We start from the raw sequence: 23,232 nt of genomic DNA, 5'->3' as shown, positions 1-23,232 counted from the left end.
AGACTCTGTAAGAGACGGACTACAGTTGGAGTTTGCATCTTTTATGGAAGTTGCTTCTGAGGATGTCCAGGGCAGGAGGTCTCCTGTGCATTTGCTACTTCGGTTTCTGTTGGGGGACATGTTTCCTGTTAGGGCTTGGAAGTTGGACCCAGAGCCATTACCAGATAATTATGCAACATGGTGAAGAAGAATGCCCTCCTGAGAATGTGCAGAATGACTTCCCCTCATTCCATACAGTCCCCACGCTTTGGAGATAAGGAGTGGAAGTTTCTGGGGTAGAGCTGGGCAGGCCACCCAAGCGAGCTTGAACCCTGGGACCTCTCATCTTGGCAATGCTGTATGCGTGCTTCCCCCGTCTTCTGAACTCTGATCTGTGTGTCTGCTGTTCTGCAAACTTGGCTGACTCACACAGGTCTTTATGGCTGGAGGGGTAATGACAGGAGTCCAGGACTTGGCTGGGTGCTGCAGAGCAGCAGGGGAAGGGCTGGAGCTATTTTTGGTTGGCTGAGGCGGCATTGTGGGAGCCTGGCCTCCTGTTCCTCTTTCTCATCAGGGTCTGGGGCCACAGGTCACTCCAGAACCTTTCTAGTTCTCCTGGCCAGGTTTTGCGCAAGCTTTTGCACATGTCCAGGTTCAGGAGTTGCTGATTCTTTCTACTGGAGGGCCCTGTGGCATTGTACATCAGAAGCTGCCATATACTGAGTCAGACCTTTGGTCCATCTAGCTCTGGATTGTCTACACAGACTGGCAGCGGCTTCTCCAAGGTTGCAGGCAGGAATCTCTCTCAGCCCTCTCTTGGAGATGCTGCCAGGGAGGGAACTTGGAACCCGATGCTCTTCCCAGAGCGGCTCCATCCCCTGAGGGGAAGATCTTCCAGTGCTCACACTTCTAGACCCCCATTCATAAGCAACCAGGGTGGACCCTGCTTAGCTAAGGGGACATGTCATGCTTGCTCCCACCAGACCAGCTCTCCTTCCCATAGTTACTCCCCTTACATCTGTTTCCCACCTTGTCCCAAAGGCTCAAAGTAGGTAAAGAACAGCCTTTCCAGATCAGATCCACGGTTCACTGAGGCCAGCAGCCAGCTGCCTCTAGGAAGCTTACAACTGGGAGTACTGGGGGTGATAATCTTCCTGTTTGCACCACTTATCTAGAATTTCCAAGCAATACATGGTGAAATCCCAAAAGATGACAAGGTTTGTGGAGATCATCCACTTCCTATATGCCTATAGGTTTGTGGAGCATATGCACCTTCCTATATTATTCACTTCCTATATGTGTAAATGAGCCACCTAATGGTGCAGCGGGGAAATGACTTGACTAGCAAGCCAGAGGTTGCCAGTTCAAATCCCCGCTGGTCTGTTTCCAAGACTATGGGAAACACCTATATCGGGCAGTAGCGATATAGGAAGATGCTGAAAGGCATCATCTCATACTGCGCGGGAGGAGGTAATGGTCAACCCCTCCTGTATTCTACCAAAGACAACCACAGGGCTCTGTGGATACCAGGAGTCGACACTGACTTGATGGCACATTTTACCTTCTTTTTGTATGCGTGAATAATATTGTTGCCCCATCCTTTGTTCACAGAGATCAGGGGTTCCCAACCTTGGATCTCCAGATGTTGTTGGACCACAATTCACATCATCCCCTGCCTCAATGGCCATTGTGACAGGGGGTGATGGGAGTTGTAGTCCAACATCTGGGGATCCAGGGTTGGGCATGTTTGGTGCAGATGTTTGATCCCCCATATTTAGTCTCCCAGGCAGGCTAGGCTGAGAGAGACAGCCTGATCCAAGGTTGCCCCGAGAGCTTCATGGCCAAGTGAGGATCTAAGCTGGGATTGCCCTGGTCTGACTAAGCAGCACAGCACAGAAGTCAAAAGGTGGGGCTTCAGTGCAGTGCACAGTGTACTGCTGCTCCCAAGTAGTAAAAGCAGAATAAGTTGTTGCTTATGCTTACTACTATTATCTATATACCGCTTTTCAGTAGAAAGAATCCTCTAGCTGGTTTACACAGAAAAAGAACCAGAAGATGGTTCCCTGTTCCCCCCAAGGGCTCACATTCTAAAAAAGAAACACAAGGTAGCATTAGCAACAGCTAGTGGAAGAATGCTGTGCTGGGGTGGAACAGGGCCAGTTGCTTCCCTCCTCCGATGTATAAGAGAATCAAGTATTAGGAGCATTGCCACTTTGCTAACTCTTTGCCTAGTTAGCCAGGGACAGTTCCACACCAAGGAATGCAGAGTTGCTTAAGTCTGCATAACCTACACAGATTTCAGGACGCCCCTCTTTGTGGTACAGAATTTCGGCACACTTAAAGGGTGGAGGCTTGGTTCCACCTGTCCAGCATTGCACCTCCCTCCCTCCCTCCCTCGGTCTGCTCTGTATCCCCCTTCCTGCTTTGGAGAAAGCTGCTCCACAGAGGAAGGGGAGAAATTTACTTTGGGTCGGCTGCCAAGTGCTGTGCGAATCAACCGTTTGAGCCTGCACAACAGGGGAAGCAGTAAACTCCTAATCCCGCTGCAATTATACATAAAGCCAAGGTCTGTGGTGAGGCTGCTGTAACCCCGTCCACCCCTCCTTCCTTCCAGATGAGGTGTTAACTCTTTGCTCACAGTACCTTTTTTGAGTTCCAGGATGATTTATTGACGAGACCGATCTGGCCGAAACCCAAGGCACCTCCAGTCTGCATTACCTTGTGGGGGTGGGTGGGAGTGTTGGCATTTCCTGTGCTTGCCGTCCAGACTTGGGGGGTTTCACTCTGGGGGGGTGGGGGCTAGCCCCCTGGGGAGCCCCTTGGCTGTTGGAGACTGGTGTGGGCCCGATTCTCAGCAATAAGTGTACGGGTGTTGTGAGGAGATCGCTCTGCCTTTCCTCGGGCTATTCTGCTTATTCAACAATGAGGTAAGATTAGGAGGCTATTCTCACGATCGATCGATGAATCGATGCAAACCAGACGAAGGGAGCCCAGCTCGCTTTCTAGCGATTTTGAGAACCAGGTGAGCCTGGTGGCTAGCCCGCCTAATCCCCCCTCCCCTTAAACGAAGTTAGCGGTGCGAGCGCTCCACTAACCCCGTTGCCCTGATGGTGGGTCGCCATGGTGTGGCGACTCACGAGCAGACCCCCTCTAGGAGGCTAAAACAAGCCTATCGGCATCAGGGGGGGGAGGCTCCCCAGAATGCCCCGCGCACTTGTGTGGGGCCTTCTGGGATTCCTGGGGGGCCAGGAGGCCCCTGATCCCCGCCTTTCCAACCGGCTCCGTGATGGAGCTGGTCATTGTGTGGGTGGCCAATCCAGCCGCCCAGGTCAAGCTCTCTGCTTGATTGCGGGGAGGGTGGGCCAAGCCTGCTCTCCACGCCTGAACCCTCCTCGGCTCTCCACGCTGCTCATGCAGAGAGCCTCTCTATGTCTGGACTAGTGTATTCTTTAACAGGGATTCCCAGATGTTGTTGACGGCACCTCCTAGCATCCCCAGCTTCAGTGGCCTTTGACTGGGAATGATGGGAGATGTAGTCAACAACATCTGTTACAGGGAACACTGGTCTGGACGCCGGGGCGTAGCTAGGGGAGAGGGGGCCTGTGTTCATCCCTCTCTCCGGCAGCGCCTAGGAGTGAGGGAGACAATGAAGAAGATAGGGAGGGGCGGAGTTGGGGTGGCCATCAGGAGCTGGTGAGCCTGTGTTCTTTGAACCCATCTGCTCAATTATAGCTACACCCCTGTCTGGACATGCCTACAATAACCAGGAGCATCTCCCTGACAAATAGCCGGAGCTTCATCCTCCAGTTGGTTCACTGCTGTGTTTAACTTTCTTTTGGGCTTGCTTTATCTTTGTGAAATCTATTGGCTAGTTTTGAGAAATCTATCTTTTGTGATGGTGACTGGGGGATAGTATTCTAGTTAGGGCTGTGTAATGTTCTATAATAACACACTTGCCAAGTGAGGATTAAAATTCAATATCTTTGGAACCTCAGCTTTCACTTTAAAGAGAGGAGTCAAGTTTCTGGCCCTTATGCAATTCGTTGCAGTCCAGGTTTCTGAATCTAACCTTTTCTGGTAAAATATCTGTTTGAGTTTTTGTTAGTTTGGGAAAGTTGTGTCATTTAGCACAAGAATACATAGAACAGGGCCTGTAATCAGGAAATGTGTAGGGTTGGCACCTCGGGGCACACTGCATATGTGTGTGCAAAACACACACACACACACACACACACACACAGTGAGTCAGTGCAAAAAAAGGAAAACCTGACTACAATGATTGAAGTGATGTAATGCCTTAAACTTTTGAAAGCATTGAAAAACAAGTGTCCAAATGAATGAGAATCATCCTAATCCCTTTTGTGCTCAGTCCAAAACCCTGGAAGGTTGGGGTTCTAAGCTTTGTGTGTCATTGTGTGACTGAGTGGAATCCCACCTTTTTCTCTTATAGCTGTGAGCAAAAGGGTTACAGCATGATCCTGTGCATGTTTACTTGCAAGCAAGTTGTGTTCTGTTCATTGGGGCTTACTCCCAGGAAAGTGTGCATAGGTTTGCAGCCTCAGTGGACCAAATTCTTTTTTGGTTCTGCTTTAAATGAAAGCCAAGCGTCCAGGAAAGGGTTCTGGAATATCCTTGGGGAACACAGGGTCCCACTCCTGTAGTTACACAGCCCCAATCTCCCGACCTACTATTTTAACCATTTGTCTCATTTTTATGAATCTCTTACTCTACAGGTGAAACTTGGAAAATTAGAATATCGTGCAAAAGTCCATTAATTTCAGTAATGCAAATTAAAAGGTGAAACTGATATATGAGACAGACACATTACATGTAAAGCGAGATAAGTCAAGCCTTAATTTGTTATAATTGTGATGATCATGGCGTACAGCTCATGAAAACCCCAAATCCACAATCTCAGAAAATTAGAATATTACATGGAACCAAGAAGACAAGGACTGAAGAATAGAACAATATCGGACCTCTGAAAAGTATACAGTGTACTGTGCTTGATTGGCCAGCAAACTCGCCTGACTTGACCCCATAGAGAATCTATGGGGCATTGCCAAGAGAAGGATGAGAGACATGAGACCAAACAATGCAGAATTGCTGAAGGCCGCTAATGAAGCATCCTGGTCTTCCATAATACCTCATCAGTGCCACAGGCTGATAGCATCCATGCCACGCCGCATTGAGGCAGTAATTGCTGCAAAAGGGGCCCAAACCAAGTACTGAATACATATGCATGCTTATACTTTTCAGAGGTCCGATATTGTTCTATTCTTCAATCCTTGTCTTCTTGGTTCCATGTAATATTCTAATTTTCTGAGATTGTGGATTTGGGGTTTTCATGAGCTGTACGCCATGATCATCACAATTATAACAAATTAAGGCTTGACTTATCTCGCTTTGCATGTAATGCGTCTGTCGCATATATCAGTTTCACCTTTTAATTTGCATTACTGAAATTAATGGGACTTTTGCATGATATTCTAATTTTCCGAGTTTCACCTGTACATTTGGAAGCATGAGGGCCTAGGTGCTGCTGTGTCCCAAATCCACCCTCTTTCTGTCTCCCTACGTTCTCCCCATATCTTACACTTTAAAGCAGCATCTGTTTTTCCTACTTCTCCCCCATCCACCCTGCTGTCTATACTTGGGATTTTGGAGCAAAGTGTGCATCAGGATCTTCCTGGTCGCTTTTCTCGGCACAGATCTTTCATCCCTGGGTATGCTCTGTGTGTCACAATTTCCGTACTGCCTCTAGCTGATGATATAGGTTGATGCCTCCAGTATAGTTTTCATGGCAGCTTGGGTTGTCGCCTCCAGACCGAGGAACACATTTGTCATTTTGGAGGTGTGACACCATTGCATACCCTGCAGAGATGCCGAAGCCACAAGGAGAGGTCTTGTATGCTCTGGGGACTGTGTGTCTTTGTTTGGGATGTCTGGGGGTTCCCAAACTTGGGTCCCCAGATGTTGTTGGACCACAACTCCCATCCCATTTAAATTACTGTATTGTTTTAACTTGTATATGTGTTTTAATTGTTTTTGGCCTCCCAGAGACGTAAGTTTGGGTGGGGTATAAATTTAATAAATCATCATCATCGTCCCCAGCCACAATAGCCAGTGGGCTCTGAGGTGGCGGTACTGCACTTCTCTGATTACAGCCCCTGCTCTGCGATTTCTTGTGCTAGATGATGATACAACCTTCTCAGCAGCAGATGGAGAAAAAGTTACATTGCCGTGAGGACTCTTCCAAATCAGCCCCAACAATCTACAAATCTTGCCTGACTCTTCAGGGCTGCAGAGAGTAGGGATGTCCACAAACCGAGGTCCGTGCACTGGTTCAAGCGCTGCGGGGAAGGGGAGCAGGGTCTTCAAAGAGAGAAAGAGGAGATCAGGCCCTCGCCTGCTTGCCGCCACCGCATACAGCTTCCTGCTGCAGTAGCGCAAATCTACTTGCCAGTGGTGGGTGCCCCCAGCCCTCTGGCGAGCAGGACACCCAGCAGCGCTCAGTTCTCCTCTCTGCTGATCTTATTTCCACTGGCATTTCTGAGCTTCTCTTCTGCATGTGCCGAAAAAGGATCTGAGGGAAGAGAGGGGATTGGTGGCGACCACCGACAAGGGCTAGGGAGCCTAAATCTGTGGGTCCCTGCCCCCTCCCGCCATGCTTTGAGTTGTGAGCCAGTATGTTGGGGGCCTTCTGGCTTGTGGGGCACTGAGGCAGCTTCTCCTCCCCCTCCCCCTCCCTTGTTTCTCTTCTCCCCAAGTATCCACTTGCCTGTGTGAAGCACACCTGAGTCTGGATCTGTATGTAAACAAAAGCAAGCCGGTGGATATTTTTGCGAGGGCTTTTCTGAAGAATGCGGCATCACTCCATGGCTGCTCACCAACATACCCCAAGCCGCACCTGCCACTTGTTAAGTGGAAGCAAGTTAGAGGAGAGCGTGGTGTGTGTGTGTGTGTGTGTGTGTGTTTGTGTGTTTAAGTTCAAGCAGACCTTGCTTTACTCCCGCCTGCCATGTGAACAAGGAGGAGAATGAAATGCCATTTAAAGGCTTTAGCCTCTGGATGAGCTGTTTGTGGGAACATAACCTTGTGCGTGGCTGTGACTCTGTTCTGTCGCTCTTGAAGGGCCTCTCCCCCTTGTGTTTACCCCTTGACCCCAATCGCAAGGTTTTGTAAGAGAAAATCCACCCCCTCACACACACCAAGTGAGGGAAGCCTTGTTATACAGAGGCCGTCTGTGTCCCTGGCTTTGGGAGGGGTAGTAGTTTCCTGCTGACACAAAGACAGGGAAATGCAGGAAATTCTTTCCCCGAAGCCTCTCTCTGCATGTCTGGGATTTGGGGGGGTTGTTTTCTCGTTGGCTGTTTTTAGGGAAAGGTATTGTGAGTCTGGGAAGTCATGAATGCAAAGACAAGGTGGGTTTCATGCGGACTTGCTCCCTCTCCACCCCCTCCTCATTCTGTTTGGCTAGTCCTAGCTTGCTCACCCTTCCGGGCTTCATTTATTTCCCATTCTTCTTCTAGGAAGCTTACGTGGCTTTAGAGTGGTTTAAATGGGGCTCCTGACAGTCTCACGCCCGTCCGAGTAACCTCCTTCAGGTCCACACCCTTCGCTTCAGCAGGGCTGCAGAGTTGGATGCTCCCTGGCTGTTTACTGTTCTTACTTGTTTATATAAAGCTTTCTCAAAGTGGGTTTATTTATGCAGCGGGCGGTGAGGGGGGATAAAATGGTGGTTCCGTGTCCCCAAAGGATTCGCAACCTGAAAATAAAGTCAAAAGCTAGCAACAGTCACTGGGTGGGACGAAATGTTGGGGTTGAATAGGGACACATCTCTTCCCCCTGCCCAATATAAGAGCCTCTGCTTAGACAGATGCCGCTCTGCCCAGTTAACCTAGATTTCTGGTTTTAAGTGCCACCTGGCAGAGAGATGGGGCAGGAGAGCACCCAAGGATGGTGTCTGGGGTGAAGGAACTGGTGTGGGGGCTATAATCCAGGGAACCAAAGCAAAGAGGCTTCCTCTCTCTCCCTCCTGCATCTCCCCCCTCCCCGGAAGTCCCTCCGGTGGGTGTAGAGACTTAGTTCAGAGTTGACTTGGGCGCTTGCCAGTACGGTCTCTCCCCCTCTCTGCCCCAGTGCCTTGCGTGAGCAGGTGGCAGTCTGCTCTTCCGTGTGTCCGCCTGGCATCCTCCCCTGAGAGCCTCTGCTGAGCTGCAAATCGCCCAGCCGCAAAATGTATGAATCAGACCTGTGGACTTCCTGCCGTGCCCTTGGTTTATGTGTGTGCTCTCCCTCTCTCTCTCTCCACCCTCCACCACCCTGCTTCCTGATGCCTGGGGAGCATTACGGTCTGGCACAAGTGTCTGGTGCTGGCAGTTGCTCAGGGCTCTAAGGGGGACCTTCCTTCCCCTCCTATTTATTAATTTACATTCGTATTCCGCTCTCCCTCCAAGGAACCCAGAGCGGTGTACATCGTGAAGCTTCTCTTCACAACAACCCTGTGGAGTAGGTTAGGCTGAGAGAGAAGTGACTGGCCCAGAGTTACCCAGCAAGTATCATGGCTGAATGGGGATTTGAACTCGGGTCTCCCCAGTCCTAGCAAGCCACCTAATGGCCCAGTGGGGAAATGACTTGACAAGCAAGCCAGAGGTTGCCGGTTCGAATCCCCAATGATATGGGAAACACCTCCATCGGGCAGCAGTGATATAGGAAGATGCTGAAAGGCATCATCTTTATTCTACCAAGCCAGCATGGTGTAGTGGTTAGAGTGCTGGACTAGGACCGGGGAGACCCGAGTTCAAATCCCCATTCAGCCATGAGACTTGCTGGGTGACTCTGGGCCAGTCACTTCTCTCTCAGCCTAACCTACTTCACAGGGTTGTTGTGAAAGAGAAACTCAAGTACGTAGTACACCGCTCTGGGCTCCTTGGAGGAAGAGCGGGATATAAATGTAGTAGTAATAATAATCTCACACTGCGCGGGAGACGGCAATGGCAAACCCCTCCTGTATTCTACCAAAGACACGTACAGGGCTCTGTGGGCGCCAGGAGTCGACACCCACTCAGCAGCACACTTCCTTTACTTCCCCGGTCCTAGTCCAGCACTCTAACCACTACACCACACTTGCCTGGCTAGAATTAGGCTCTGCTCCCACCCCATAATGAGCTCCTTCTTTGCTGCTCAAGGGACTTCTCTCTCCGTTCTTGCCGCTGCCTGCCTCAATGCCATGACAAGACTTTCCCTCTTGTGAACCTTTTCCTGCCTTCTTCCTGCCGCCTCATTCCCAGTCCTGTCCCCTGCTATTAACACACTTCCCCATCCTTTAATTGTAGCTCTTCCAGTGGTGGGTCGTGACCTGGCTGGGGTGAGTTGAGCACCACGTCTGTCCTTTGAAGAGAGACAAAAAGACCGACAGAGAAGGGAGGGCGGGGCAGAGAGAAATGCACTAAATAATAAAAGTAACATTGTGGTCCCCTGTTGCAGCTTAGGGTTAAGGGTGAATCTTGTGCTTAACCGCTCGCTTGGTGCTGCTTATGCAATTGTCCAAGTGCCTGGAGAACATCTTTTTGTTCTCCCGGGTCCGTATAGAAACGATTGCTTTTAGTGCAGTTCTGAATATTGCTTTAATCTCCTGTGGCTGACTGTTGTCTTAAATATTTTTATTTTGTTGTATGCTGCTCTGCATATTTTTTTAAAAATAGAAAAGATACTTTAGAATATTTTTAAATGAATGGCAGCCCGGCAGGGGCATTGCCCTCTCTGGGAAAACCTGGAGGGGGCTTGAACCCTGCTGCCCCCACGAGGTTTATGCCCCTGCTAGTCATCAAGAAAACCACAGGTCACCTTACTGGTCCATTTGGAAGAAAAATCCACAATCCAAAGTAGGGCAATACCCCTATTAAAGAAAGAAAGATTGTGCCGTCTAGTCAGTGTCGACTCTGGGCGACCACAGAGCCATGTGGTTTCTTTGGTAGGATACAGGAGGGGTTGACCATTGCCTTCCTCCCACGCAGTATGAGATGATGCCTTTGCCGTTGTCACTGAAGTGAGCATCCGCCTCCAGCACCTTCCTATATCGCTGCTGCCCTATAATAGGTGACTACAAATATATATCTAGTAGGCACAGTCTGGGAAGCACACCGGTGGGGATTTGAACTAACAGCCTCTTGCTCTCTAGGCAAGCTGCTACCCCACTGGGCCACCGCAGCTGATAATAACCCTTTTGTAAAGTGTGCCGTCTGTCTGTGTCAACTCGTGGTGGACACAGAGCCCTGTGGTTGTCTTTGGTAGAATACAAGAGGGGTTTGCCATTGCTGCCTCCTATGCAGTATCAGACGATGCCTTTCAGCATCTTCCTGTATCGCTGCTGCACGATACAGTTGTTTCCCATAGTCTGGGAAATGTACCAGGGGGATTTGAACCGGCAACCTCTGGCTTGCTAGTCAAGTCATTTCTCCGCTGCTCCATTCGGTGGCTAATACCCCCTATTAGAACCAACTCAATAATTCCAAAGCATTAAACCGTGAAAGTTTGAGTTCTGCAGAACTCTGCAAACAACTAGGGGTGGGCATTTTCTCTTGCCATAACCTACTCATATTCCCATTACAATTCTAGTGTATTACTGGCTTCTGAAGTTTGCCTTGTTTTGCTTTCCTCTGGCATTAGCTAGGTCCGTGCCTACTGGGCCTCCCCTCACCCCTTTGATGCTAGCCCCCTCCTGTTTCATGCTGTTATGCCTTGACTTCCCCTGGCTAAGATGCACATGACTGCTTAGTGCAGAAGACTCCAGCTGCCTTGGAAGTAAGAAAATCAGATGGCGTCTCAGGGATTCTCTTCTGCAGGGTCACCATTCAGTGACTGCAGCAGATCCAAGCGGCGCCGGGCATCCTTGAATGGGCAGTTGGAAATCAAATGCTGCAGGTGGAACTTGGGTATATGACCTCAAACGGCGATGCACTTCTGTGGAATGGATGCACGTATTCCGTTGCTGGTCAGAGGAATCAAGTGGCATACATGAATGTATGAATCAGCCCTCTGTTTCCTCCGACTAGACTCTGCTGCAACCACAAGTTTTATTTCATTGTAGCCAGCCTTAACTCGGATGCCCGGGAGGGTCGTCTTGTCTGCTGTGTTCAGTAATTATGATGGTTATTATTTTGATTGATAACCATTCTGTTAGCTTCCTTCTATGCTGTTTTTATCATTATGTCACTTATTATAGTTCAAAAATAGGGTCACCGTTGTCCTTGTTTTACAGCTGGGAGCCAAGGTTAGGAGTTAACATGCCCAAAGCACAGGTAATAAGACACCATTGTTCTGTCTGTGGGAGAGGAATGGGAAGATGGGTAGCATTAGCACTATTTATTTTATTTTATTTTAATTTTATTTATTTTTACATTTTTACATTTATATCCCGCTCTTCCTCCAAGGAGCCCAGAGCGGTGTACTACATACTTGAGTTTCTCTTTCACAACAACCCTGTGAAGTAGGTTAGGCTGAGAGAGAAGTGACTGGCCCAGAGTCACCCAACTAGTATCGTGGCTGAATGGGGATTTGAACTCGGGTCTCCCTGGTCCTAGTCCAGCACTATTATTGTAATGCCATGGTACTTATACCCAGGATGGGTCGGACAGCCTCTGTCCTTGTACGTTCCCTGCTAGCACCAAGTTAATGCTCATTATTACAAAGACTGTCCCTTGATCAAAGGAAATCTTAGCTGATTACTCATGAGCCTACCAATTGATTACATCTACATAAATTAACATAGGATACATTAATTGAAAACCTCTTTGTTTTTAGATGATGCGTACATGTTGCAGGCATGATGTTAAATGAAACATTCCCGACTTGTGCAAGAGGGAATGAGCTGCTCTGTTGTAGCGAGCACAAATTGTCCCCTTTGCTAAGCAGGGTCTGCTGGTTTGCATTTATTTATTTTCTTTTCTTTAATTTATATACTGCCTGACTCGGAGGCTCTAGGCGGTTCACAACAGTAAATATTTTTATTCGTTCGTTCATTCATTCAATTTCTATACCGTCCTTCCAAAAATGGCTCAGAGAGGTTTACACAGAGAAATAATAAATAAATAAGGTGGCTCCCTGTCCCCAAAGGGCTCACAATCTAAAAAGAAACATATGATAGACACCAGCAACAGACCGCAGGTACTGTGCTGGGGGTGGAAAGAGCCAGTTGCTCTCCCCCTGCTAAATAAAGAGAATCGCCATGTTAAAAGGTGCCTCTCTGCCAAGTTAGCAGGGGCTAAATACAACACAAACACAATAAAAACAAACTATTAAAACGACTATGAATTAAAACAGTTTAAACACACTCAAAGATTACTAAAAGTCAGCCCCCCCCCCAAAAAAAAGTCTTAAGGATTATTTTAATGGCTGATTAAGATGTGAGTCCTCAAATAGATTTGGATGGGAGACTGCAGGTGAGACTGTAAAATATTCCCCTTAAGGCAGTGGTTGCCAAACTGGGAGCCCCCAGATGCTTCTGAACTACAGCTCCCATCATCCCCAGCCACAATAAGTGGTAGCTGGGGCTGATGGGAGTTGTACTTCAGCAACATTTGGAGGCTCCCAGTTTGGGAACCACTGCCTTAAGGAATGGGGCCACAGATCGGTGGAATTGCATACAGATGATTCCAGGTTCACTCCCTGGCAGGGTTGGATTATGGTTTTTGCCGCCCATAGGCCGCCAAGGTTTGCTGCTGGGCTGGAGGGTTGGAGTTTATTATTATTATTATTATTATTATTATTATTATTATTATTATACTTATAAAACGGCCGCTGTACAGTGGCAGCACAGCAGGGACAGCCAGCGGCGAGAGCTCCTAGAGGACTCCCGCCTCCCAGATCCTGTGGGACGCTTGAGCTGACGGTGGCAGAGATGGCAGCAAGAGACCTCCTCTCACGGGCCTGCCTTCCTCCCAAATGACACAGGTCAGGCCAGTTTTGGCCCTCTGCTCATATGCAGAGGGCCAGAATCAGCCCTCAGTCATTTGGGAGGAAGGAAGGCCCGTGTGAGGAGGTCCCTTGCTGCTCTCTCTGCCGCCATCAATGCAAGCACCCCACAGGATTTGGGAGGCAGGCAGACTCACTAGGAGAGTTTTAAAAGTAAAAAATAAACTTTTCCCCACCTCAGGATTTGCCGCTCCACTCGTGTTTGCCACTGTAGGCAATTGCCTCTGCGATATTTCGCCTCTGTCTCCAGGTTAGGCTGGGAAAAACTCCTGCTTCAAACTTTGGAGCGCTGCTGCCCGTCAGTGTGGACCGGGGGTGTAACTATCATAGGGCAAGGGGAGACAATTGTCTGGGGGCCCACTGCCTTCCCCCCCCCGAGGCAAGTCACATGACTGACTCCCCCCGCCGCGCACCCACCCGGGCTTCCTTCAGTTGGATTCATCCTCCGAAATGGATGTGAGTGTTAAGACCTGGAGCTACCAGAACATCATGTCTTTCTCTAGGACCATCAAATGACTTGCATCATCCACAATTTACAAAATGTTTTTTAAAATGATTTAGGAGGAGGATCTATTGTGGCACATAGGAGGAGGAGAGAGAGAGAGGTAATTTTTACTATGCTTTTTGTTACCACTATTCAGCCTCAGCTGAGCTTCAGTGAGGGGAGTGCATTTTAAAATCTTGTCTCTGGGCCCACTCCAACCTTGCTACGCCTCTGGTGTGGACTAATACTGAGCTAGAAGGACCAATGGTCTGACTTGGCATAAGGCAGCTTCCTGTGTTCCAAAAATGGTACCTCCCACCTGTAGCATTTTTCGTAAAGATGGCAATACAATATTTTGGAAGCTTCTGCCCAGTTTTAGCCAGGAATACATTCTGGGTTGATTTGAAACTGTTTGCAGATCTGTTGCTCTGACAAACTGACTAAATGTTTCCCTAAGCATTATTGTGTATATAGCACCATCAAATGCACCTAGCACTTTATGGCAAATGGTTTCTGCCCCTAGGATTTTACAGTGACTTCAGATTTCCCCCCTAATTTCCTATCTAATTTCCAGAATTATTCAGAACATTTGAGAAGGAAAATAGACTGTGTTGCTCGGCCTACAGGCTCTTGACATGGCGAAGCTGTAAGACGACAATGCAATAAATATGTTAACACGGGAAAATACTAACATTCCAATATAAAATTGCAAGAGGTTGGAAGCGGAGAGAAGCACTATCCCCTTGGTTAGTGGGTGGTAGTGTGGGTGAACTACAATATATCTGGGCCTGCTTTCATTCGATGTATTTCCTGTCCTTTCTCAAGGTTGGTGAAGGTGCAGCTGATAGTTGCATGTACCAACCTGGCGGCGGCAGAGAAGTATTGTGGTTGGAAAGAGTAAGAATGTGCACTGCAATGGTTTGGTCCCCAAACATATTTGCAGTATTGCAGTGTATGCTGCTTGTTCTGCTTCTCAGCAATTCTGCGTGGTAACTTAGGCTGAGAGAGGGATCTTGGCCCAATGTCCTTGGCCGAGCAAGCAGGGACTTAAACCAAGGTTTTCCTTCACCAAACCCAACACTTTGCTCTGTTGCAACTGATCAGAATCGCTTCTTGCAAGTCAAATGTGAGTCCTAGAGTGCCTTGTGGAATAACCATGCTCAAGTTTTACTTCTGGCCCAATGCGTCAGTGCCCTGAGTCAGCTGCTATCTGGACAGTTGCCTGCGTTGACTGGAGAACACATCTCTGGTTGCTTCTGTTCCTACAAGCATTTTACCCAGTTAAACCTTGTTCGTTGTTCTGTGGTTGAAACTAGTTTATTTTAATATCACTGGGCTGAAATATTGATTGACTGAGCTAGTTTCCCAGGCAGGTATTTGTGGCTAGCAAGGAGGAACTTGCAGGCTTCACAGCTTGGCGGATGTGAGGCCTGCAACAGGAAGGCAAATTTTCGTCACACCATGTGCCTCAGAACAACCAGCTTTCAGTTTTCCAGTTCCCCTTCTGAAGATACTCAGTGCTACTCACTGCTCATGAGAGAATCGAAGCCTTTGAGCCAGTGGAGTCATCTCTTTCGGGAAAGTTGCCGTGCTTCACTTTGGGCAATTGTCGAAGTAGGTCTGGGAACCTGCAGCCTTCTGAAATCTTCTGAGGGTGTGCCTGAAACTGAAAGGAGTATCTTGTGGGTTTGAGGGTCTTCTTCCTGACAGACCAGGAGTAGTGGGGTTCTCGTGAGTGTGGAGTCTCAGAACTGTATTTCCAACTTTGCAAGGGAAATTGCAAGTATCGAAGAACCTGATGCTGGGTTCTCAATCACAGCAGGAGAAAAATTTGGAGGCATGTTGGCTAGTTTTGAGAGAGAAATGAGTATTTTTGGTTAATGTCATCCTGTTTGCCAATTAGGCGCAATTCTGACACTTTCCATTGCCAGTTGTCTTCAGAAATGTTTGATTACTCAATGCAACGAGGGAACCAGCAGCTCACAGGGATCTGCAGCAGCAGCCTCTGCCATCTCCGAGAAGTTGCTGCTGCGGTTGAAATCTGTGAGTGTCTGGCTCCAAAAAACCCCATGTTGTTTATGTAGGTAGCTGACTTTTTTTGTGGCCAAAAGACTTCCTGATCTTCTGACTTGCAAGCATCTGCTTAATGAGATGAATTGGCATTTCTGTAGCATGCTCTTCATCCTATAAAGTGCTTTAGCATTCTCACATTTCTTCAAGGGCTCATGCGTCTCCCTTGTGTTTGCTTTTCAGGTCCACGGGGTGCCTTGGTTGCCTTCCCGTTGCTGGTGGAGCTACCATGTCGGTGAGCGTGACTCTCATGGGCCCAGCCCCCTGGGGCTTCCGTATAACCGGGGGAAGAGACTTCAGGAAGCCCATTGTGGTGTCTAAGGTATGTATCTCTTCCTCCATGTTCTGATTGGTAGTTGTGGAGCAGGACTGGGTTCCAGTGACTAATGCTGGCATTTGAACTCCTGTCCCCTCCCACTGATAGTCCAGACAGTGTAGCAGAACGTGTCTTCCATTGCAGGAGACCCACGTGCCCACTTTACTAATAGAGGGTGTGACTCTGTCTGCTTTTGCCAAGTTTGTGCCACTTCTGTCGATGGGATGCTAGCTGGGACGGACCATTAGTTTGGCTCAGAAATGAAAGAGAGCCATGAATTCATAATTGGAAAAAGCAGTTATTTGCACGTGAGAGAAATGGAAAAAGTATGCACAAGCTCGTAATAGACAGGAGCAAACTTGTAGATCTAAATGTGTTGAATTAATATTACACAAATGAATGAAAAGAGCAGTGTTGGGATGTCTGACTCACCCAGCACTGCCGCCAGGAATGGCTCCCTAAGGACAGGATTGTGGTGTGTGGGTCAAATGCTGTGTAGCAATAGCAATAGCACTTACATTTATATACCACTCTATAGCTGGAAGCTCTCTAAGCGGTTTACAATGATTTAGCATATTGCCCCCAGCATTCTGGGTACACATTTTACCGACCTCGGAAGGATGGAAGGCTGAGTCAACCTTGAGCCCCTGGTCAGGATCGAACTTGTAACCTTCTGGTTACAGGGCGGCAGTTTTACCACTGTGCCACCAGGGGCATGTAGTGGTTGTTTAAGAGCTCTGGCAGGGAGGTCAAGGAGGAGACAGGGATGAGTTGAGCTTCCTGGGACTAGGAAGAAGGTATCTGAAGAGGAGGACAAAAGTGGTCTTAAAGCCACCTTACCTCCCCCCCACCCAACTGAGTCCAAACCAAGGAGGATACAGGTGGTATTGAGGAACTTTGGCTGCAGAGTGTGATTAAGTCCAGTTTATTTTCAAATTGGTTACTCCCTCTTCCTCACAAGATGGCTTACAACACCATTCTAAAAGATCATAAACAAAAATTTAAAATTGTATAGCAGCAGAATGTAGAAGATAAAATATGTAGAAAGACTATACGGAAAATGAGATACAGGGACCTCTGCTGCTGCTACTAAGATACTTACATACGACTTTTCAGCAAAGTTCCCAAAGCAGGACCTCACAAACAAAAACATCTGAAAGCCACATGGAAAAAAGAAGCCTTCAACTTCTGCTGAAAGACAGAGGAGGGGACAGATGTATCTCATGTGGGTGAGAGTTCCATAAGAACATAGGAAGTTGCCATATATTGAGTCAGACCATTGGTCTTTCTAGCTCAGTATTGTCTTCAGACTGGCAGTAGCTTCTTCAAGGTTGCAGGCAGGAATCTCTCTCAGGAGAGAGATGCCAGGGAGGGAACTTGGAACTTAGATGTCCTTCCCAGAGCAAATCCATCCCCTAAGTGGAATATCTTACGGTGCTCACAGTTCTAGTCTCCCATTCAAATGCAACCAAGGCAGACCCTGCTTAGCTAAGGGGACAAGTCATACTTGCTAACGCAAGACCAGCTCTCCTCTCCACCATAATATGGTGGGGCAACCATGGAGAAGGCACTTTCCCATGTGACTGTGAAAGGAGTCTCCAAAAGTGATGAACCAGGCAAAAGAGCTTCTCTGAAATCTTGAGTGGGCATGATATTTATTTCAGTAATGCAAAGCAATTAAGCAGAATTGATGTGGGGTTGTTATGGATAATATATATCCATGTTATCTTAAGATGGGCTTAATATATCCAAATATACCCAAATATACCCAAATATATCCATGTTATCTTAAGATGGGGTTTGGAAGCTCTGATGTGGAAGAGGTGTTATGGATAAGGTCACTGGTGGTAGCCAGAGTTTTGGTGCGCCAGTTGCCTTGACCCACAGGGCTAGAGAAAATGGCCTGAATTGCAGCTGTAAGCCGCAGCAGGTTCTTGGACAAGGGAGTACTCTATTCCCTCGAGCTTAGTGCATCCTGCCTTGCTGGGAACTCTGAGCGAAGAGTGGAATTTCCTCTGGAGAGCTGGGAGAGAGGAGGTCTGTCGGCATGGCTGTTCCAATTGTCTGTGGGGCTTTGCAGGACATCCTGGAATGCTGAGCATTTTTGCTGCCTTCGAGGGCTCCATAGATGTGTGGGGCAGAGGCTATAAAGGAAGCTGCCTCCTTCTGTGGTGGGCACTGAGCCAAGCGTGATCCTTCAGCCTAATAACAGATCCTGTTTACCATCTTCTCAAGAAACCTGCCCCCTGGGAATAGACTTGAGGTCTCTAGGGCTATTCATGATGGCTGCAAGCAGCAGGAGTGGGATGTATTTCTTTCTGACTCTCCCTTATTAGATACCAGTGTTGACCGAAGGAATTTACTTGCCTTTTGACTTGCGTGCGTAGGGGAGCAGAATGTGTTGTGCCTAAGCACAGAGGTCTACAAACCATTGGCTTGGATAGGAGCACTCGTATAGGAACACAGGGACTTGTCTTATACTGAATCAGACTCTTGGTCCATCTAACTCTGTACTGTCTACACTGACAGCAGCTTCTCAAAGGTTTCAGGCAGGAACATAGTAACATAGGAAGCTGCCATATACTGAGTCAGACCATTGGTCTATCTAGCTCAGTATTGTCTTCACAGACTGGCAGCGGCTTCTCCAAGGCTGCAGGCAGGAATCTCTCTCAGCCCTATCTTGGAGATGCTGCCAGGGAGGGAACTTGAAACCTTCTGCTCTTCCCAGAGCGGCTCCATCCCCTGAGGGGAAGATCTTCCAGTGCTCACACATCAAGTCTCCCATTCATATGCAACCAAGGCAGACCCTGCTTAGCTAAGGGGACAAGTCATGCTTGCTACCACCAGACCAGCACTCCTCTCCCTGAGTTTTTCCCAGCTCTACCTGGAGATGCTGCCAGGGACTGAACCTGGGACCTTCTACATGCAGATGTTCTGCCACAGAAGTACAGTTCCATCCTCTCTCTTATAGCAGACAACGCTGATATTTAGTCACCCATCCAAATGCAAACCAAGGTGAACCTTGCTTAGAAAAGTGGACCACTCATGCTCACTATCACTCCTGTTAGGGACTGGGAAATTCACTGCTCCATTTTGTTTCCAGTCCCTTTTTGGAAATAACTTGCCGTGATGGTTGCTGGGGTTAGTCATATTGGAACACTGGTCTCTGACCACGCCCCCCCCCGGTCAGTAGTTGCTCTCTCTGTTATAGATGGTAGGGACTCCCTCACATGATCTGGACACGTGAACCAACCTGAAATGGTTTCAGAGGTCGCTATTTCTTTGAATTAAACCCCCACCATCTGCATTGCTAAGAACGTTTTGAGTGGTTGGTTAGACCCCGAGCTCTCTGCCCTGAGTCACTTAGTGTTAGGGAATTCTGCATTCCACCCATCACCCTTTGCATAAAAAGAACCCTGCTATTGCTTCCATGATTATTTGTCAGGAGAACCAAGACTCCTGGCTTTTATTGGGGGTTCTTTCCTCACTCTCTGTTCACTTTAGCCTCTGATTTGCCATTTGTATTTGTGAATGTGGTAGGAACATTGAAAATTAGTGTGTTGAATTGAGTTTAGGGCTTGGTAATGGGTAACCACAGGACTATTTGTGTGTGTGTGGTGGGGGAGACTGCAATCCTATATCCACTTACCTGGGCATAAGGCCCATTGAATTCAACGGGACTGCTCGATCAGGGGTTGAGGGTGTCCCACCCATGGGTTGGTCCAGGCTATGGAAACAAGTCCAAGGGCACCTTCTTTCCTCTCTCTTGGCTTCAGGAACTGAGCAGCAACCTTGCATTGGCTCTAGGGATATAGAGCTTCCCAGGTGAGCACTTTCTCTTAGCAACAGCCACCTGGTTTCGTCATACTCAACTTGGCTGTCAGTTGCCAGTAGTCTGGGAGAAGAATATTATAAGGCATATACTTGCTTGCTGACAGGGACTTGATTTGTAAATGTTTTTCACTTCAAACAAATTGTCTAGAGGGGAAGCTACAGATGTAATGCGATGACTTCGTTTTCAGTCTCTTGATTAACATTTCACCTAATTTGTACATCATGATCGTGCGTCCTATATTGAGGTGTTTCCCAAATACATTGCGAAATGAATAGCAAGTATTAAGTATGTTGATGTAAGAAATCATTTATTTCTTTAATAAATCTGCATACCGCCCACTTCCCAAGTCTCTAGGCGGCTTACAGCATAAAACAGTTAAAGCATATAAAAACCAGAGTAAAATAACCATTAAAACACCAATAAATAAAGATTTATTCCAGCTACTATATAACAAAGCAGAATCTGAGTACAAAGAAGGTTATGATATTGCAAGAGACCAATTTAAAATGTTATTGTTTACTTTAGTTAGATAAAAACAAGTAGTCCACATAGCTCAACTGTTTTCTTCTCTCCCTTTATGATACAATTTGTATAAGCTTCATCATTTCTGCAGTTCAGGACTGGCTCCTGTTTTAAGGGGGTCCTTGCTCTTGGTTTCTTGTGCACCTCTGTCTGCCATTTTGGCTCTAGTTTTAAGGGGGTCCTTGGCAGTGGTGGATGCATCTCTTGGCAGCCATTAGCTGATGGCCACCATCCTCCGCCCCTCCCCACCACCCCATTGATGCTCCAGAATGACATTATGTTGTGGGTGGAGGAAGCTATAACAGCAAAGGAAGCCATCAGCAGCAAAAATGAGGCCTGGGCCAAATCCTCCTTGGAGGGCATGCATCAGCAGTGGGCTATGCTGGGATCGTAGCAGTTGCCTGATGGTGCCAGAGGTGTTCACTGTGGGGGGAAGTCACTTCCAGTGACTGTTGCTGGTGTGTGTCTTATGTTTCTTTTTAGAATGTGAGCCCTTTGGGGACAGGGAGCCATCTTATTTGTTATTTCTCTTTGTAAACCGCCCTGAGCCATTTTTGGAAGGGCAGTATAGAAATTGAATTATTATTATTATTATTATTATTATTATTATTATTATTATTATTATTATTTATACTCTTGTTATCTAATGATTGATGCATGCAAAAAAGGAACAGTAGACTCCCTTTAATGTCTGGCCTTTTAAAGTTACATGAATATAAGAACAGCCCTGCTGGATAAGGCCCAAGGAACTCCATCTAGTCCAGCATCTTGTTTCTCACAGTGGCCCATCAGATGCCTCTGAGAAGCCCACAAGCAAGAGGTGAGGGCATGGCCTCTCTCTTGCTTTTGCTCCCCTGCAACTGGTACTTAGAGGCATCTTGCCTCTGAGGCTGGAGGTGGTCTATAGCCACCAGGCTAGTAGCCATTGATAGACCTGTCCTCCATGAATTTCTCTAAGCCCCTTTTAAAGCCATCCAAGCTTATCACCACATCCCTTGGCAAGAGAATTCCATAGATTAATTATGCGCTATGTGAAAAAGTACTTTTTGTTGGTCCCAAATTTTCTAGCCTTCAGTTTCCAGGTCTGGACATGGTTAAGTACTTCCCCCTCATCCGGCACAAGACTGGTCCTCCGCCGCCTGTTACAGTATTATCGGCCAACCTTGTACTATAAAACTGGCTGTTATGTACAAGGCAGTTGCTAGCTTGATCACATGGTCACTCTACAGCTCCACATTTAGGGGTATTGGTAGCTTTCGCAGTTAAAAAACCACACATACCCACACCTCAGTAAATATATAAATATATATCAGGCATTTTTAAAAAAAAACAACCCCTAAGCAACCACATGATTCAGATATAACTCACACAGGCCAGCAATGTGGGGGGCTAGAACTCTAGGGCTCAGGTTTGCAAATGTGGGTCCTCGGATGTGTTGCTGGGGTTGATGGGAGTTTTGTTTGTTTGTTTGCTTGTTTGTTTGTTTATGAGAGACATTTAATATACCACCCACTCCAAAGCCAGGCAGTGCACAAAAACATGCAGAGAGGGCAACATTAAAAATTGCATTCTAAATTAAAAACTAAACTAACTAACAAAAAACAAATGAAGTAAACTCAAGGGCATAAGCCTGGCGAAAAAGAAAAGTCTTCAATAGAGATTTGAAGATCAGTAAGGAAGGGGCTAAACGAATCTGGAGGGGAAGAGAGTTCCAGAGAAGTGGGGCAGCAACTGAAAAAGCCCTTTCGTGGGTCCGAGAGCCCCGAACCTCTCGGAAATCAGGGACTGACAAGAGGGCCAGAGTTGGAGTTGAACTCCAAGTTGAGTTTGGAGTTGAAGTCCAACTTGTTTGCAAACCCCTAACAGAGAGGCATGGTGAGCTAGTTTCTTTCTCCCCTACCACTTGTTGAGTGTGTGTGATGTTGGAGATGGAGTTCCAGTGCATCAACCTTTTTGCATCAACTATCCTAATGGTCGCTAGGGGCATTGGGAGTAGAGGTAGTTAGTGAGGGTCTCCTTACCTGTCCCTGCTTTACCTCTACTCTATGACCCCTGCCTTGACTCCTCAGGTATTTCCTGTGGGGAGTCAGTCCACCTCCTTTCCTCTTGGAGAGTAGCTGAAAACATCTCTCTCTCCTCCCACCTATACATTATGTAGCCTTTAGACAGGGTTAGATCTTTCTTATCCAGAATGTACTTCACCAGTAAACCTATTTAGTTTAGATCGTACTACAATCTCCATGCGTGTTCTTTAGATGACTGCAGCAACAGAACTCTACACTCTACTCTGTAACAGGAGAGGGTAGCGTCCTTTGTTGGCACTTTAAAAATCCAACATGTGGTGGAGTAGGAAAGCTTACAGCATAATAAGCTTATTGGTCTTTTAAAAGGTAGCAGGAATCTTTGTGTTTTGCCGTAACAGGATACTGTTACTCTTCTCAGGTTTTTTAGTCATGCTTAATTAACTCTTTCTATCAAGCGTAATGTTGCAAATCCACTTCTAATCCCGATATGGATGGGTGCATGGGCTCTTAATAGAGGTTAATTTAGCCCATATTATTGACTAATCCAGGGAAATCCTTTGTGCAGATGCTTGTCTGGATACCAGGGACAGAGTCAGTGGAGGCAGATTTTGCAAATGTAGAATGCCTCTCTCACTCATAGGGCAACCGGGTAGAATGCCTGTTTATCTTTTCTGGAGCTACGCTAGTCTTGTGCAGTTGGGGAAATAGGAGGGCTTAATTCTAGCTACCTCATCTTGGCTGCATACTTTCCTTCCTTATTGTACAGGTAACGGAGAACGGCAAAGCAGCCCTGGGCAACCTTCGACCTGGTGATGTCATAGTCTCCATCAATGGTGAGACCACTTCTGAGATGCTCAACGTGGAGGCACAGAACAAAATTAAGCAGTGCTCTGGGCAGCTGCAGCTTCAGGTGGACAGGTGAGAATGCAAGTAATTGGGGCTGCTTTCACCATAGACCAGGGTTCCTTAACCTCGGGTCCCCAGATTGTGTTGGACTACAACTCCCATCATCCCCAGCCACAAAGGC

At 47.4% G+C, this 23,232-nt stretch overlaps 1 protein-coding gene across 2 annotated transcripts in view; it reads left to right on the top strand.

Moving 5' to 3' along the window:
• The window catches only part of PDLIM2 (PDZ and LIM domain 2), a 66,541-nt gene that overhangs the window by 3,806 nt on the left and 39,503 nt on the right, over positions 1-23,232 (top strand). For both annotated transcript variants that reach the window (XM_053268975.1, XM_053268976.1), the window contains exons 2-3: positions 15,692-15,830; positions 22,972-23,123. In XM_053268975.1, the coding sequence (XP_053124950.1) occupies positions 15,738-15,830; positions 22,972-23,123 (245 nt within the window). In that variant the 5' untranslated portion in view covers positions 15,692-15,737. The remainder of the gene's footprint in view (positions 1-15,691; positions 15,831-22,971; positions 23,124-23,232) is intronic.

This window comes from Hemicordylus capensis, chromosome 8 (genome assembly GCF_027244095.1).
Source record: "Hemicordylus capensis ecotype Gifberg chromosome 8, rHemCap1.1.pri, whole genome shotgun sequence".
Classification (NCBI taxonomy): domain Eukaryota; kingdom Metazoa; phylum Chordata; class Lepidosauria; order Squamata; family Cordylidae; genus Hemicordylus; species Hemicordylus capensis.
Note: the sequence above shows the minus strand (reverse complement) of the source record. Positions and strands in the feature narration are given on the sequence as shown.